Here is a 19456-nt window from a genome sequence, read left to right on the forward strand (position 1 = left end):
AAGGACAGAAGCAACATCAGAGTGTTTCTGGAGTGTTTTACCAACCCAGCTGTGTTAATTTCTCCAGTCTTCCCTTAATATAGCCACACTTATTCAAAACTACATATATATGGCTAATTCACTCCTAAAATGTGAAATTCTTTCAAATGAAATGTGCTGCATATTTGAGCAGCATAGGCCAAAAAAAGACTTTCACTTGTATTCTCACAGACATGTCTCTGTGTTCCCCTCATTATCTAGTTCTTATCTCCTGCAGAGGGATGTTGAGGGACGCCTTTTGCAGAGCTCCTGCTCTCTGGCTAATGGTCCAGAGCTCTCAGTTTCCAAAAGCAACACAGCTCTGTCACTACTGCTGGCAGAGGGAGGTAGCCACTGAGACAGATGGTGTCAGCTATTGACAGCTTTTAAAAAGATCAAGGTCATACATTTTAACTTGACTTGTGAGCTTATTCAATCATCAGACAATGAATAACAAGAGTTAAGTAAAAAAAGAACACTGTGGTTTTTCTGACTTCTGCTGATGAGCAAGTGAGCCAATGTTACCCTGAGTTACCCACTGCCTACACAGTGCATGGTCATACACCACTGCCTTTCTACTAAAGGTAAAAAAGTTTCATAAAGTTTCATCTTAGAGGTACTTGGTACATGTGATGGAAAAGGCTAGAGAAAGCTGTTGAGAATGATAGCATTTAAGTATTTTTTGAGGCTGAATCTCACTCCTTAAACAGATCATTCAACTTTTTCGCACTTCCTCAGGAATATTACAAGAATGTAATTATTAGAACTGAAGGGAAAAGACACCCTCTTTCATGGGTGACTGCATTATTTTGATCTGATTTCATTTGTATCTCAAAGCTCCAAGGCAGTCTCTTATTCAAGCTTTTCTCAACTTGCTCTTCAGTTCACAGTTTTGAGTAGTCTAGAGAAGGAAGTCAACAAGAAACCAAACTGCCCAGTCAATGCATCCTTTTAAAACAGCCCACTTTCAAGCATCTTACTTGTAGAGTACTAAATATTTAACATTGGCTTTCACAGAATCCCAAGGGTTGGAAGGGACCTAAAAAGATCATCTAGTCCAACCCCCCTGCAAGAGCAGGGTAACCTACAGTACATCACACAGGAACTTGTCCAGGCAGAACTTGGAGCTGCTAGAAAAGAAGCCATTTGTCAGACTCCATGACCGTCGACCACAAAGGAGCTCCGGACATTCCTGGGAATGACCGGTTGGGTGCAGCCTTTGGATCCTTGATTATGGTGTTCTGGTAAGACCACTATATGAACTGTTGAAAGGAAACCCTCCCTCTTTAAAACGGACTGATACAGCAGAGGGGGCTTTCAAAAACTTAAAAACAGAGCTAATGAGAGCTGCAACTCTGTGACTTCTGATGTGACTAAATCCTTTAGGCTATATTCCTATGAAGAACAGAGAATAGCTCCAGGGGTCCTTGCTCAAAAACTAGGACCATACAGAAGGGCAGTGGCATATTTTTCAAAACAGCTGGATGAAGCGAGCAAAGGATGGCCCGGATGCCTAAAGGCTGTGGTGGCGGTTGTCATGAATATTGAAGATGCTCGCAAATTCACCTTGGGACAGAAGATTACTGTGCTAGTGTCCCATGTGGTATCAGCAGTCCTGGAACAGAAAGGAGCTCACTGGTTATCTCCTTCACATTTTTTAAAATAGCAGGCCACACTTGTGGAACAGGATGATATATTGGCTTTGGCTATTATGTACTTTGCATTGTTCTAGTACTACTTCTTAGAGCGTATATATTGTGCAGAGCTATGAAGAAACAAAACAAAAACCTCATAAATGACTACTAAGGACAATATATTTCCTTTAGGAAAGAACTCATTATGAATATATGTAAAATAGAAATATGACACTCAGTTAAGGCAAGAGAAAAACATACCTGTGAAAAGCCGATCACTTCCCCATTTTCATCAAGGATGTTAAAATTAATGATTGGACCCTGGACATCAGGATTGCTGAAATCTGTATCACTGTAAATACGTACGACAGGAGCCCCATTGGCATATTTTAAGGTAGACAGCACGTTATAGGTGTAGTGAGCTAACGCAAAGGTATGCTGTTTTATTTTCTCCATTCCACCTACAAAAGAAAAGTGCATGCATATGTCAGATGCTGTATCTTCATGGAAATGTAAAAAAGGACCATTTTTCAGAATGGTGCAGCTGCAAGGGAACTAGCAGAAAACTGGTAGTTTTGGGTTCCTTTAAACAAATATATAGTTTGCAAATGTTTGTTTCATCATACACAAGCTTCAGAAGTACTGTTAGGATTTATCTACAACTAACCTACTGTAGAAACTAAAGTTATACTGAAATATATTCAGGTGCATTACAACATTGATAGTTCCAGCCTATAAATACCACTAAGATGTTCTGGCGCAATTAATTTGAAAAGCAAGTTTTGCTGAAGATCTGGCTTTGGAAATCATGGGAATGAGGCAAAAATCCTAACACAGCACAGAAAGCAAATTGTTATGTTTAAGACAAAATAAAAATAACAAAATTCTAAATGTAATGACAAAATACAAATGTCAGTCTACAAGGCTTAATTTACTCGAATACTGAAGAAATATTCTTCCAGGTCTGCTCTTTTTGTAGAAGAAAAAGAAAGTATGTTGTGAATACCTCATTGACTACACCCATGCAATCTATTTGCTCCAGAGAAGGTTTACAGCAAAATTTCCAAAGAACTTGGCCTTGAGAAAGCATGAAGGAAGCTAAAGCTTCAGGTACAAAACCAGCCATTTCAGTCAAAGAAGAATGTATGTAATCTGAGTTGAAGAGATAGATTTTGATATTCACTGGGGTAAACTGCTGACAGGGGACAAGTAACTGGGTATGACAATAAATACGGTATAAGAAAAGGAATGACCCTAATGAAACGGTAATCTATGACTTGAAAGAAGAGAAGTACAAGCAATTTTCAAAGCAGAAACTGAAAACATATGAATTTGCATCTTTATAAAAACAATTAGAAGATAACAATATGATCTCAAAGTAGTGTAGGAAACACAGAAAGCTAATAACATATTTAAACCCAATCAAATCTTCACTGAAGACAGCTGGAGTTTTGGTTAAAAATCCAAAGTAGTTTCTATCATGCACACTATACATTGCACTATTGTGGGCCTACATCATGTGGGAAAGAAAAGAAAAGAATAGTTTCCTCAAATGTCCCTTGAAGTACAATAGTATTTTTCTGCTTGGATTTAGACTCAGAGTATTTTCTGTAATGTTGAGTATCTTATTTGAAGTGCATGAGCATTTCTGCAACTAAAAATATGTTTGAAATTTTGTTTTCTTTTTTTTTTAACTGCATAACTATGACTCTCACAGTTCTGTGCATACGACTTTTATATCTGAATATCTGGAAACTTCTACAGTCTGATATAAGAGCTTTTGGAGAGAAATCTTGTAATCTGTTTGTTAACTTTTGTTAACTCATAAAAAGACTGTATCATTTATGAATGTATATAAAGGAAAAAAATACCTTACCCTGACATACAGAAAAATTACAGGAACTTCTGCTATTTCACTTTTCTTCAACCTTCTATATTATGTGCTATCTCTCTAGGAAAGCAGACAGTAAAAGCATAGAAACAGATTAGATATAAGGCAGAAGCACATTTTTGTGATGCTAAAGAATAATAAAGAGGAATAAGATATTTAATGAGATACTAACACACAAAGTATTTTCAAGGAATGTTGCCAGAAACTAATAAGTACAATTTCTAGATGTTAGCCACAGTAAACTTGGCAAGCATCTCTAGAACATTTTGGTCTGAAACACAATTTTTATTTTCTGAGTCTCTAAGAATAAAAGATTGCCTAGTCATTGTTTGGTAGAAGTTAAGAGTCTTGAAATACTATTAAGAATAATAAAAATAAAGGTCTTTCTCAGCAGTTGCCAGAAAGTAGCTGTCTTAAGAGACTTCCTTATCAGCTTCTAAGATGTCTGTAATCTCACTCAGAGCATTTCTAAATTGGCAGGAATCTTTTAATGGAAAACTAAACTACTGTCCTTGTGTCTTGTTGAAGAAATCTCTTATTCAGAAATTTCAGTCTCTCATTTACAGCAATCATCCTGCTATCATTTCTATATTGTCTTCAGCCATTCTCTTTTAAAGTTGCTTAATCACATTTCCTTGTTCATTAGTGAGAAGCTGATGAGCTTCTTAATTATTTATTCTGACAAATCCAAATGCAATAGCCTGCAGTTGCTTTGCTGCCTTGTGATTGGAGAGAGGAAGCCGTGTTGCCACAGTCCCGTATTTTTAGCAGCAGAATAGGTTATGATTAGGTCTGATGTCACAGAAAACCTTATGAAGCAACTGCCAGCAATCTGAAATTTGTTCTGACAGAAAAAGGGGTGTATTCAGAAAATAGTCTTGATTTATTTTTATTTTGTTTAATAAAATAATCTATACTGTGTCCTACATAAATCATCTCACTTTTCGCACTAGGGAAAAGAATGTGAGGACAAGAAAATAAAAACCAGAACAAATCTTTGGTCTCTAACATGATCTAAGGACTTGCATTATTGCACCCAGTCTCATATATGGGGATGACAAAAATAAAACCCATTGCTTGACTGAATCTGCCTCAATTAAATGCAAACGTAACTTCTTATATTATGGTTGACTTGGTATTTATTAGCTTATTGCATTTGTGCATTTTATCTTCTCTGTATACAGAACCCTGGTTTTATGACCTGTTCTTTGACTCTGAATACTTTGAGACTTGTCCCAAGCTGCCTGTTTGGGATAAAAGAAGTAGCATACCTTAAACCTTTTTGAAGACTTACAGCTTGGAACAATCATCAATACTTCATCTCAAGAAGATGCTGGGAAGGACTCAAGTGCCCTGACACCCTCTTACTTAATGGATTTTATTCCTTATCACTGCATTGTTTCACTAAGGTGAATTGCAGCTATTTTCTCCTAAAATGATTTTAAAATGAAGAGCAATTTATGCATTTTGTAATTTGGATCAGAATGAATCTGACTTAGTCTAAATTACACCAGATAAAGTCTATCTAACACCATTCACTGTATTTATGTGTGTAGGAACACATTCAACACAAAGGATGCTTAAAGTCCACAATTTGCACTCAGTAATGACTTCTATCTATGGTAGGAATGCAAGGACTGCCCTGTTAAAAGGGAAACACCTGCATTTCTGTGGATTAATACTTTTATATTACTTTGTCCCATGTGTATGTTTGGACTTTACATTAAGCCAAACATTATCATGCAATTAATTCTTCTTCCCAATACCACTTAATTTTTCACACACTTGGTTGCACAATGAATGCTATATATTTTTGCAGTGGCAAAGGTATTGAGCAGAGAAGATTGATAAAGAAAGTTTATACTCTTGCGTACAAACCACCTTGCCAAAGTACTCTAGTAAACGTGTGGAGATGCTGATGTATGTTTGCACACTAAAACATCCTGGCAGGTTAAAACCATCTCAGACCTACCATCCCACCTCATACTGCAGTTTGTATTGCTATGAAATGGATATTGCTCCAGTATGGAAAATTCACAGTTCCATTGCACTGGATAATCCACTGATAAACTTACGATGTCAGCTCTTCCACAGGAATTGAATGTATGCATGTGCCTAACCACAGACACGGTTCAGTCATCTGGAAGAGAAGGGTAAGTTATCTCACATTTAAAAGAGGGTTCAAACTATGTGCATTTAAACTATTCACAATTGTCACCATGGTACTGTTAATCTACTGCTTGGCTTGCCTAGTGATAACGTTTGCATTACCTCTGAGTAATGCCTTTGGGTCAGTGTAGACCTAGTTTCACGTTACATAAATAGAAAACATTTAATGGCATACAAACTCCTCTCTGAAACAAACACGATTTCAGTAGCTCAAAAGTTCAAATGTTAGTTCCTCCTGAAAGAACTGTAGACAGGTAGGCATATGTCAACATCTATGAAAGATTTTGAATAAAGAGATTAAGATAAAGAAGCCTGAAATTGAGCCTCTAGAATGAAAGCTTTAGTGCTTAAGGTTTTCAGGCTGTGCTCAGAAACTTCTGTGATCTGCATTCAAATACATTTCTTATCTGTCTTATTATGAGAAATTAAATACTGGAGATAAGGAAGATGAGAGTCATGAATCAAATATACCGTTATTGTTCTAACTTGCTGTTAAAAAAAAAAAACCCACACAAAATGAGGTTTAAGTGAACAAATACTGTGTTACTCCAGTAAATCCAAAATCACATATATCTTTGGATAAGAAAAAGATCAATGTGATTCATTATTCTTCATCATTACCTAACAGAGAGCAAGGCAGAGAAATGATGAGCTGAAATCTCAGCAAACCAATCAGCAGGGAGTGAAACCAGGATGTAGCCACCTTCTAATAAGTCCCAAACAAGACAGATCACCATGTGGGAGCTGTGAGTCAATGTGCTAATGAAGCCATGGAACCTGTAAATCCTGTCCAACATTTGGAGTCCTTCACTTTTTCCAAGAAGCATACATTAATTTCTTAATTTGGTATTCTTTTATGTGTAGAATTAAATGTCTCTGACTGAAGTCTGTCACCTACTTAATTTTATTCTCCCAAAGAACATGTCCTGAGGATGAACTTGGTAACTTCATACATCTCTGTTGCAAATTCGAGTGCTTTGGCTTAAAACCCTATTAAACAATGTATTGTAAACACTGCTATTTTTTAGCAATCCTGCTTCAAACAAACACTGCAAACACACAAATGGAATATTCATAAGATGATCCAACTCCCTGCCCCACAGTGCAACACTGAAATGTTATAAATACAATACTAGAAGAGCAAATAATGAGAAGAAAATATAATCAACTTAGTAAGAAAGCTTGATCACTCATCCTCTGTTATGTCTCCTACATTCATCAATAAAAATATTAAACATAGACATTCCTGAAGGTTTGGGTTTTTTTTTTTTTCTCCTAAATTATGAGAACAGCTGTCCTAACTCTAGCTACTGTAAGAAGAAGAAGATGCCTGGAGGAAAAAATATATGAAAAAAGTATGCAACTTCTAAGCAGCCACAATTGATAGTTTAAAGATTAAACAGGATAGAAACCAGTAATACATGAAAATGAGGCTACAGGTTGACTAACAGCAGCTAATTGTTACTTTCGAAAACAGAAAAAAGGGTATAAGAGCCCCTTGTGGAACTCAAGCATTAAAGTTAATACATTAGCATTTCCTTGGAGTCAACAGAAAGTAGCTCTTCTAACATAATAGCATTACAATATTGGTCATAACCATTAGCAAATCTAATTCATTAAAACTCAAAATAAAACCCTGTAAATGGCTTATCAGCAAATTCGTAAAACCATCCATCATCTACACTCACAGAAAATGCATAAGCCGTGGACAGATTGCAGACCTCTTATTCACAGCGACTCACATGAACAGTCCAATCAACTTGATCCATAAAACACATGTAATAAAAATTGACTTGGGGAACACAAAGTGGGGTAGACCATGACCCTTTCTGCAACTGAGGTGACTTCATTTGTGAGCAAGAAGGGAAAAATCTATGTCCCCAGATGCCATTTCTACGTCCAAAAAATTAATACCTTGCCATACATGGAAAATTTCAGTTAAGAAGGCGTATTTTTTTTTATTAAAAGCACATGGTTTTATTTGAATTTATGTAACCAAGTTGCAAGAGTCCATCTAAAGTTTTGACCTGGACACTGATCTTGTGAAGTGGACTTTTGCAACTCAATTATGTACTTTCTATGTGTCCGAAACAGAGAGCCATGTAACACTCTCAACTTTACTAAATCCATGTAGAATTCAGTGACTAATAGGGGGACCTTTCACTCTCCCAACACTAACTCTTTGCATTACAGCTTAAATCCTTTTATTCTTCTCCTTCTCCCACACCATCTCAATAGTTTAAGACTGTGGGAAGCAACTGCTTAATCCTCTACTCAGAATGTTATACCAAAACCAAACATGAAACACATATTCGGTGTTTATCTTAATGAACAGAAGGCTCTTTGATGCCCCATCTCCCACTTCTTTAAAGCAGCTAATTCAGGCTCTGTTTTCACACAGTAAGAGAAATTCGAAGGCTTTGTTCTGAATAAAACGAGCAGTGCATTCTGAAGAAGCAGCTCCTAATTTTCAAATATCCCAATGAGAAATTTTTCTTTTTTTTTACTTGATAGTACTATAAGAGAAGGGAAGTTGTACGTGCCAACAGGCTGACTCACTTTTAGTATGACTATTTTAATTACAGGTACAATTCAATTTGTTTAACTGCTTGTTAGACTGAAAACGGTCTAAGAATTCAAATAAGCTCCAGATAAGATACATTTAATTTACTGTTTGCTACTTTTATGAGATCTTTTTTTTGAACCAGTGGAATGTCTGTGTGTCTGTCCATCCTTTTATTCTTCCATGAGCTCAAGCCATACACTCAGCAGAGGAAATGATTTCTGGGTGGCTTTCCAAACCATAAAACCAGCAACACAAAAGATGAATGGGGAGGCTTTCTTGAAAAGGCAAGTGTTTTGCACACCTCATGGAAGCAGCATTCAGCTTACATCTCCAGAGTGCTGGATGACATGAACTCACAGAGGCTTCTGTGAGAACAGCAGAATCATCCCTGAAAATACATATTTATGTGATACTTGCATTTTGCTTCCAAAGGTTTCATCTCCCAAGGTTTTTCTCAGTCCAGCAGAAAAACTTCTGCTCATGATTCTGTTATCTTAAGGACTAAATGCAAGTGAAGCTTGTACAATAAAGGCACATGAATTCTCCTGGTAGCTGTTAAAAACCTGAATGTAACATACAGGCCTGTTTTCTGCTTATTATAAAAGTGGCTCTGTCCTTTGTTTAATGAAGCCTGCTATGCAGAATTCCTTGAAGTCAGCATGGGAAAGCTTTACTACTGCTTCTTTCCTGGTATTTTTAACTCTTTACAACTAGAGATGCTATTATGAGGCAGAACATAAAATTGTTTCTTTGTCCTGGGGATTTAGAAGATGTAAGATGGGGAAGCAAGTCAATAAGACTAATTCTGAACTGAATTTGCAAGAACACTTATTTATTTGAGTTAGCAACAACTTTTTAATCACTTTAATACAGTAGAAGGAAAACCTTTCCCACCTTCTGCTCAGCCAGGGACTATGATAGCATCATAGGTCTACAGTTAAGTACAATTCTTTCCTCAGATAACTTTCCTATAAGACCCAGTCACCAGTACGACTTGATGGTCTCATGACTTCCTAATGGCTCTGCAGTTTTATGGGTTGTTTGTTTTTGTTTTCTCCTGGGGCAAGATGCAGACCAATGGAGACAAACAACTTGCACAGAAAACAAGCTGAATATAAAGACAAATCCAAATGTGTTTTTCATAGGAGGAAATCTCTCCCTCAGCATCAAGAGAACCCTTTAAAATATTCTGAAAAACCAGCCAGCTTCTTTCTTTTTCTTTCCAAGATGACAGATCCCAATTTAAAGCCTTGATAGGATATAAATCAGTTCTGTTTCAAAGCTCACTATGCCTGCATTAGGTGAAGAAGAATGGGCAATCATGTGCAGAAGCCTCACAGTTCAGTACCCACCAGTTTGACTCTACCTGCCTACAGGTTTTACGTTAGCAATCCTTTTAACATAATGTTTCTGGAACCTCTTTGTTGGTGATATGCTTTGATACCCAAGGCAGCATATTGATTTGCTGTACAGGTTTTCTCTGCCTGATAATATTGGTTGGACACCTTTATTTTTTTTCTCTGGCAATCTCTGAACCATGGCTCTGGCTGACAGTGTATGAAGTAATGGGCATGCTCCATGTTTGTTCTTGTGGAGCCTTTGTATCCACTCTTTCTAAGGCTCCACAGAGCTTTCCAATCACAGCAACACAGGAAATACCACGAGTTCATTTAATTAACCCAAGAAATATGACACACAAAAAGAAAAGTTTCCAGACGACAAATTCTAAGTTATGAGGTTGATTAGTGATGGAATAAGGAAGAAATACACTCAATTTTCCCATTCTGTATCTGTAACATTCAGGGACATTGAAAGTGGGCAAAATCAGCTCTAGCCATTATTATTAAGAGAACAATATTTTCATTAGTGAAATTTTGGATTTATTGATATTCAAAATGTTTTGACAGCCTGAAAGTGTGCTTAGCCACTTGTTATGCATTCTCAAGCTAAGTCTCTGTTGGGTATTGTTATAATAGCTACTATGGAAGGAACAAACTGTCATTCATGAGACAGGTAACAAAGCAGCAACAATAAATTCTGAAAACTGCTTTGAAATTTCCTTGATTTGATGCCTTAATCATAAGGAAGCATGCAGTTGTTGCGGTTTAAGCCCAGCTGGCAACCCAGAACCACGCAGCCATTTGCTCACTCCCCCTTTTTCTCCCCCCGCTACTGGAGGGATTGGGAGGAGCATGGAAAGAATGTAACTCCCAAGGGCTGAGATGAGAACAGTCCAGTAACTAAGGTATAACACAAACCACTACTGCTACCACCAATAATAATAATGATAAGGGAAATAACAAGGGAAGAGAATACAACCACTCACCACCCACCGACCGATACCCAGCCCAACCTGAGCACTGATCTAGCCCTACTGGGTAACTGCCCCCAGTTTCTATACTGGGCATGATGTGCTATGGTATGGAATACCTCTTTGATCAGTTTGGGTCAGGTGTCCTGTCTCTGCTTCCTCCCAGCCTCCCCTCCTCCCTGGCAGAGCACGAGACTCAGAAAGTCCTTGGTCAGAGTAAACATGGCTTAGCAACAACTAAAACCATCGGTGTTATCAGCGCTGTTCCCAGGCTGAAAGTCAAAACCACAGCACTGCAGCAGCTACTAAGAAGGAGAAAAATGACTGCTACTGCTGAACCCAGGACAGTATCCACCCCTATTCCATACCATTCACGTCATGCTCAGATTCCACATTTTTCAATATACCATCACTCTTGTCTCAGATATAGATAGATAGATAAATAGATAGATAGATGATAGATAGATAGATAGATAGATAGATAGATAGATAGATAGATAGATAGATAGATACCCCCACACACACAAAGAGAGAGAGAGATCATTCCTTAGTGCATGGACCAATCCCTATAAAGCTGCTGAATTCATCCAGGCCATGATGTCAGGCTCCATCTCTTGTAACAGTCTTTCAGAGTAGGAGAGGCTGTGTGCAGTGTTAGATTGTTGCCGGCTGATGATACCGCAGAACTCATCTGGTTTCACCAAAATTTATTATTTGTTGGGATGACAGTTAGAGGGAAGTCAGGGCCAGTCGCTGGTGACCTGAAGGCATCTAGTTGGTGGGCTATAAAAGTGCTACATAGCAGGCAACAACATACAATTAAGTTCATTGGCTGTTTTCCCCTAAAATTAAATCCCCTTGAGTTACACATTGGACTTCCCCATCTTCCCGCATTACCCACCAAGTATATCCGGGTCCCTGAGCAAAAGCAATCCCACGAGTGGGTTTGCCTTTACCTGAAGCAGGAATAACCCACACTGTCTTCCCCAGCAAATGCTTTATGTGCATCACAGAATCTTTACCCCCCTCTACAGTATGTAAGAGTTCTGACTGGGCTGGACCAGCCCTGTTGGCAGATCCTCTAGTGTTGACCAACCAGGTGGTTTTTGGTAAGTGTGTATCCCAATGCTTGAAAGTTCCCCCACCCATTGCTCTCAGTGTGGTTTTCAACAGCCCATTGTACCATTCGATTTTCCCAGAGGCTGGTGCATGGTAGGGGATGTGATAAACCCACTCAATGCCACGCTCTTTGGCCCAAGTGTCTATAAGGTTATTCTGGAAATGAGTCCCATTGTCTGACTCAACTCTCTCTGGCGTGCCGTGTCGCCACAAAATCTGTTTCTCAAGGCCCAGGACAGTGTTCCGGGCAGTGGTGTGGGGCACAGCGTATGTTTCAAGCCATCCGGTGGTTGCTTCCACCATGGTAAGCACATGGCAGTTGCCTTGGCGGGTTGGTGTGTGTGTGTGATATTGTCAATCTGCCAGGCCTCCCCATATTTGTACTTCAGCCATTGTCCTCCATACCAAAGAGGCTTTAACTGTTTGGCTTGCTTAATTGCAGCACCTGTTTCACATTCGTGAATGACTCAGGCAATAGTGTCCATTGTTAAGTCCACCCCTTGATCACAGGCCCATCTGTATGTTGTGTCTCTGCCCTGATGGCCTGAAGTGTCATGGGCCCACCGGGCCAAAAATAATTTACCTTTATGTTGCCAATCTAAGTCCATTTGAGCCACTTTAATCTTAGCAGCTTTATCCACTTGTTGGATGTTCTGGTGTTCCTCAGTGGTCTGACTCTTCGTGGGCAACCTACGTGGCGTACCTTCACCACCAGGTTCTGCACTCAGGCAGTGATTGTCTTGCCACAGTGCAGCAGCCCAGATGGGTTCACCTCTGCATTGCCAGTTGCTTTGCTTCCATTGCTGCAACCACCCCCACAGGGCATTTGCCACCATCCATGAGTCAGTATAGAGATAAAGTACTGGCCACTTTTTCTCGTTCAGCAATGTGCAAGGCCAGCTGGATGGCTTTCACTATATTGAAAAGCCCTCTGGATGCTTGGACCTTTTCCTAAGCTGAATTATACCAGAACTTTTCCCAAGCTTCTTAAACAAGAAAATGTTTTTTTTTTTTTTCTCAATATCTGCATTAATACCACAAAAGAGATGTTTAACTACATTTCAGAAACCCCTGAATTCTTTAATTTTTTGCTGCAGTTTTTATTGACTCCCCCAAAGTCACAGCATTATCTCTGCTTTACATCACTCACTATTCTCGTGAAGACCAAAGGGTGACCTGCTGGGACACTTCCCTTCATGTGGCCATCTTTTCTGCCTGGATGTGGCAGGCTGAGAAGTTTTTTTTATATATACTGTATATATATATATAATAACCTCTTGAAGTTATTAACGAAGTTTGTGAGACAGTGAGATGTGCAAACACACAATAACATTTCACAAATAGTGAAAGGAAAAACTGAGAGCAAAACATGGCTACTTTGCTGCAATGCTGCACTCTCAACACACAGGTTAGAGCAGCGATGTTACAGTCCCAGTCTTACTTCGCAAGAGTTTGTTCAATAAAAGTGAGCTGACAGTGCTTCTTAAAGTATGGCCATTGCTGAGGGACATCCAGCAATAACCTCTGTAAAACAGTACCAGTGTTTTTATTAGCAGAAACTCCTGCAGTGTTGGCTGTCATCAATTAACTTTCAGCAGGTTGTCATTACACTGCTTGTTGCTATGAGCTTCTGAAATCCACTGAATCTAAAATACTGTGTGCTCTCTGAGTCATGGGAGTGATGAGTAATAAGATAGTGTGGTGGATAACGACTGAACATCTGTAATTTTGTAAGCACAGGCTAGTTATTTTAATAAATAGCAATCCCAGAGTGCAGATCTCCTAAACAGAAGACTGAAAGAGAAACCTAAGGTAGAAAATATGAATATTATAAAGTAATTTATTCTAGTTGTTGCTTCCTTTTGAAGACTGTAGGTAGTATGCTTCAGAAAAAAATAACCACTTTGGTATTACATCAGCTTCAATAAGATATAACCCTATAAATCAGTCAGAGTCAGTACTTCAGATTCAGTTCAGAGGAGCTGAAGTATTTCAAGACATGAGCAATTCTTGTGTGTACCACTTGCTGTCTCATGCTGTAAATCAAGATCTATGGTAAAACAGAGAACTGCCTCTGAAGACAGACTTAGACAAGGTTAAAAGAAAACACTGATCCGAGTAAGGCATTGGTGAAGGATAAATTCTACTAACTTAGAGAGAGCCACTGTCAGGGAAGAGAAGCAAGGCAGCATGCACTTAGGAAGCCCTAGCCTGTTCACATGGCAACCCATCACACCTGAGCTCTGCAGAAGTGAAGGAAGAAGAGTAGGGACTGCTGCTGTTGTGTCAAATGAAGGACTTTCCAGTTAAGGTGTAAATAAAAGATTTAAAAAATGGCTTAAAAAATACCCATAAACCATTTTCCCTATCTTTTCCATTTCAGATATTTTTAACAATATTCCTTTAGAAAAGGAGGTCCAGCTCAAGGCACCGCTCAACTTTTCCTTTTCAGGTGAGGGAGAGAAGGTTCCCCTCCCTCCAAGTAAGGATGAAGCTATAACATTCACAAGGGGGGTGGGAGCCCAGATTCACTTATCTCTTCTTCCCTTGAGGTGCTTCAGACTCTAGTTTGTCACCAGACATAACAATAAAACAATACATTTTACTTCCCTAGTTTCTTTGGAGCTCTCAAATTTTTGGAATGTGTTTTCTTGCATCCTGACACAACATTACTACAGTGGTAATATTTGCTACTGCTATTCAGACTGTTCTATGAGATCCATTTTTTAAGATGTTAAAGAACACCGCTAGTTCTAATGAAGGGAAAAATCAGAAATATATTTCTTCCTGTGTTTTCTGGTTTATTACTGCCATACACTGCCTTCTTTCTCTGATGTGGCATATTTGCAAAGACATCTAGAATGCAGAAAGACACCCTTTTTATTATTTAATCAATGGAAATACTCAGTATATATTGAGAGTTTTACTAAGGAATAAATAAATTTAAAGAAATAAATACACAGAAAAACCTTGTTATTTTCTTTTTGATTCTTGACCTACAAACGAAAAGTGCAGTCTTGCTTCTGCAAGAAAAGTAGGAACATGAAAAGAGATTCATATTTAAAGCATCATGAGATAAAAATGCTTATACATTAATCACAGTATATATAGCTATTATACCAGACCCTGAGTGCTAGTGCTGTTGTCAAAGAAAGTTGACACAAGCTTAACTGCATGACGTTTGGCTACACAGAGATGCGGCACAACATGCGATATGCAAATTCCATAATATGAAGCAAAGAATCTGTTACATTACTTTAGCCTTGAATTAGAAAAACTCACTGAAATATGCTCATCTAATACTTTTTTTTTATTGCCATCTTGAAAGATGCTTAACTAAATGGGACAATTTGAATATCTTCAACTGTAGACAATGAGACCTCTTCTTAGATAACCTTGGCTTGGCTTAGTCTCTCTAGCTGAGCAATTAGAAGCCCTGTTTTGCAATTGAAATGACCCATTCCTTTTAAAGATTATTTAGTCTATTTCATTTATTAAGTGACTTTATGCAATAGATACCTTTTCTGAATTGAACTAACCAAAATGGCTGTTTCAGGCTGCCCAAGCTTCTAATATTTCTAGACTCAATCCTTCTGGTCTGACCAGGTGTCATGGTTTAAATCCAGCCAGCAGCTAAGTACCATACAGCTGCTTGCTCACCATCCCCACATTCCTCCCTTCCTAGGTGCGATGAGGAAGGAATGTAAAACCCATGGGTTTTACATAAGAACATAAGAACAGTTTAATAACTAAAGTACAATATACTACTGCTACTACTTATAATAATAATGACAAGGGAAATAACAACAGGAGAGAATATAAAACCGAAAGCGGAAAGGAAAAGGGAAAAAGAGAAACCAATAAACACAAGTGATGCACAATACAGTTGTTCACCATCTGCTGACCAATACTCATCCAGACCAGAGCAGTGATTGGTCTCTTCCGGGTAACTCCCCCCAGTTTATATCCTGGGCATGATGTGCTGTGGTATGGAATAGCCTTTTGGCTAGTTTGGGTCAGGTGTCCTGTCTCGGCTCCCTCACAGCTTCTTGCGTCCCTCCCCACTGGCAGAGCATGAGAGGTTGAAAAGTCCTTGATCAGGGTAAGCGCTATTTAGGAACAGCGAAAACATTGGTGTGTTATCAGCATTGCTCTCAAACTAAAGCCGAAACACAACACTGCACCAGCTACTAAGAAGAAAATTTTTATCCCAGCTGACAGCATGGCATCAGGCCTTTGGTGGCCTTACATCTGTAGGACACAATCCTACAGGAACTATATCCTTCTAATGTGGTACTTTGAGAGAGATACAAGACACCAAATTCAAAACAGCAGCTTACTTCAGACTAATTAGGACTGCAGTGATTGATCAAACTGTTCAAACATTTGACTGCAAAACCAAGAAGAAAACTTGAAGAAGTGTGAATTTAAATGCATGACAATACATTTAAAGGCTGCATGTATCAAATATTCATGTGGATGCATTTCATGCAGAACTGGAATACTCATTTACCTCCCTGAACCTCTTCTGCCTTCCTGCATATGTCAGGATATGGGGGAAAGCAATATGTAAACAGTAACAATCCCACAATATTTTGTGGGTTCCCACCCAAAAACTCTTTTGCTGGTACTCAGTGGCATTTTTCCTCATCAGTAACTTTCAGAAGTTCGAGAACACCTTCAGTGTTTGTTATAATGGTTTGCACTTACTAAGAAGCATTCAAGAGGGAAATTTTACTAATTCAGTGAGACCAAAAGGCAATTGCTAGTACATCAACTTAATGTCTCATTCTGGTTTAGTGTCCTAAAGTGACACCATGATCAGATGAAGTTTCATCAGATGATGTTAACCTGGAAAGTAACAAGGCTTTTTCCTTTTCCCTTTCATTATAACTCCCGTTATGACTCTCACCAGAGAGCTTTTTCAAATGAGAAGGCATCAGTAAAGCTATGAAGAGAGATCAGAAAGATGCATGATCAGCTGGCCTTTTGTGGCCATGGCAGGTAGTCAACTTGAACTCCCAAGGAGACAAAAAGCAGTACTAACAGCTACACAGAGAGCCTTTTTCAGCAAGTTGCTGAAACTTCAGTTGTCTGGAACTGGTCTGGGAGGTTTTTTCCCCTGATCAGCAGTTTTGGTTTATTTTTTTTTCTTCTTACCTACTTTTAAGACCATGCTCTCCAGAGTATGAGGAGCTTAGCATGTGAAATACCTCTTGCTCTCTATTCTAATAGCATTGTGTTTTACCTTTTTTTCCTTTTAATTCTTTTTAGCTATTCTAACATCACAACTTTCACATAATGTAAGAAGTGCATAAAGCCTACACTTTGCTCTTAAGACTCTCTTACTGTCCCATGTCCTACTATGTCACATGCCATCTCAAGACAGATGTTTCAGAGGATTAAGTCACCCCTGTAAAGCTGGAGAACAGATAGATAAATAGACAATTAAATAAATGTTGGCTCATGCACTTCTTCTGTGTCTCTCTGCATGCAAGAAATAAATAGATTGGTATCCTCAAGTTATGATGAATAACATGATTTTTCTAGGAAGAGTAGAAGTGGTGAAGTTGGAACACTTCACCTTCTTGACACAGAAGAGTAAAGGAAAAAGGAAGGCATTATAAATTGAAGGGTCAGAAATGTTCTAATTTTATGGTTCTGCCAGACTTGGCTAACCCATCAGGTCAAACCAATCAATCAATCAATCAAAAAATAAAGCTTTCTTTCTGAGGTCTTGACAGTATGAGTCTTGCCAAATGTACTCATTACTCTCTTCCCTTTTTTCTTTTTTTATCGGAATGATGCTGTCAAGCTCAGTGTGCGATCTACAATGACGTCTTAGATCCTTCTCTACCAGAGCAGGTAACAAGATGTGTTGGTAACAAGGCAGTGTGTTGATTATTTCTGACTAAAAGTTGAACCTTGAAGGGTCATTTTGTTCAACAGCCAGAGAAAGCAACCACAGTCCTTAATCTCTTCTGCAACCTACCTAACTTTGAATCAGCTCATGCCACACTTCCTTGTAACATATGATGAGCTCTGTCATGAAGGATTAATCCGTTTTCCACATCTTATCCAGATTTTACTCTTTCCTCATTTCCACAGCTCTTTATGGATAATATTCACTGAACTTGGGTATGTGTGACTTGTTTGTAATTTTATGTGAAGATATCCTGTAAGACATAAGTTAAACACATCTCTATACTTCTCTGCTACTTTAGCTTTTTGAATACGCTGGTATTAGTTTCCTCCATAGATTTAGTCTTTTAATCTATACACAAGGAAGAGACAAAGGCATGTGTCAGGGACATCAGGCAGTTTAATGTCAGTTGCTTGTAAGTCAGGTTAGTCATTAATGTATTCAGAGCCTATTAAAGCCAACAGGATCTTTTGCAGCTGTAAAGCTCTGTTGCAGCAAACAGAAATAACATCTTTCCATACCCTATGTGCTGCTGATATGGACCTCACTTTTCAAGTGATTTTGAAATTTCCACAAGCTAACAGAACGCACCCCATCAGACTTTAGTTCTTCATGGTTTTGTAATCTGTTTTGCAGCAGGGATAGTATTTGACCCAGAGACAGAGGCATGATCAGCCTGCTTCACACAGCTGCTTGTTGAGCAGACATTTATTTAGAATTCTTCCTGTCAGAACAGAATGATCTATTAGTACTACAAAATGGCACGATGCCCAGAGACAGATTTCAAGAACTTCTGCTTTCATGAACAGGAAGACATTTTCAAGACTAATTTATGAAATGGAGAGCAAAATATGTCTTTAAAACCCCTTAACACATCCATAAAAATATATTGCTTTCAAACACCTATGATGTTATTCAATTAATGGATTGCTATCGCTACTCTCATATTACAAATTCCAATTTATATAACTTTCAGCCTCTTTTTTCTACCCTTAATTTACCCTTTTCTTGTTCTCATGCCCCCCTTTTATTAACCTCCAGCTTTTATTGGTTATCAAAGAAAATCAGAAATGTTCTCTGGCAGTTACACTGAATTGTATTTTACATAATGTGCTCATTTTCCCCTTAAAGGTGAAGGTCAGCTATTTGGAAATCGGAACAGTCTAAGGGCATGTCCATTTTTGTAAGAGCAATGAAATCAAATGTGCTTAAATTCTAAAATATGCCATTAATTAGTTTCAGACAGAAATTTATCCATTATCGTTACACAGAATTCTCACTCTTAGTTAATGGCAGTTGGAAAACGGCATTCTGTTTCACTATAAACTATGATTGTGATATTTTCTAAATATCATATCAGGTAAAACGCTGAAGTATCCAGATCTCCTAGTTAATAAAACCTCAAAGAAATGTTTGTTTCTAAGATATTCAAAAATTTCATTTCCATGCAGTCAAAACTTTTGCAAATACTGAAATGCAGGATGTATTAAGTAATACATTTAAAATACAATGAAATAAATACTAAGTACTATATCTAGATGGTCTGATAGTATAGAGTATTTCATGCAAAATGTTATATCAAAATAAACAGATTTCAGCAAGACAGATGTCCCCTTAGACAGCACTCCAGTGAAAATTATAACCAGCTTTAGTCTCTCCCTCCCTCCCAGTACATTTGCTTATTCAAAAGATGGAGAAAATCAATGGGGGGAAAGCTGTTTTATTATTATTGTTACTATTATTTTATATTTAGAAACCATTATTTTAGGAAAAGGAGGATTAGAATGTGAGACTTAATTACTCCTTAGACATCTGCAATAGCATA

The 19456-nt window shown here is 38.2% G+C and overlaps 1 protein-coding gene across 2 annotated transcripts in view; it reads right to left on the reverse strand.

Annotated features, from left to right (window-relative positions):
• MOCOS (molybdenum cofactor sulfurase) overlaps positions 1-19456 on the reverse strand; it is a 218864-nt gene that overhangs the window by 53034 nt on the left and 146374 nt on the right. For both annotated transcript variants that reach the window (XM_065667756.1, XM_065667755.1), the window contains exon 6: positions 1914-2113. In XM_065667756.1, coding sequence (XP_065523828.1) covers positions 1914-2113 — 200 coding nt within the window. The remainder of the gene's footprint in view (positions 1-1913; positions 2114-19456) is intronic.

This window comes from Lathamus discolor, chromosome 2 (assembly GCF_037157495.1).
Source record: "Lathamus discolor isolate bLatDis1 chromosome 2, bLatDis1.hap1, whole genome shotgun sequence".
Classification (NCBI taxonomy): domain Eukaryota; kingdom Metazoa; phylum Chordata; class Aves; order Psittaciformes; family Psittacidae; genus Lathamus; species Lathamus discolor.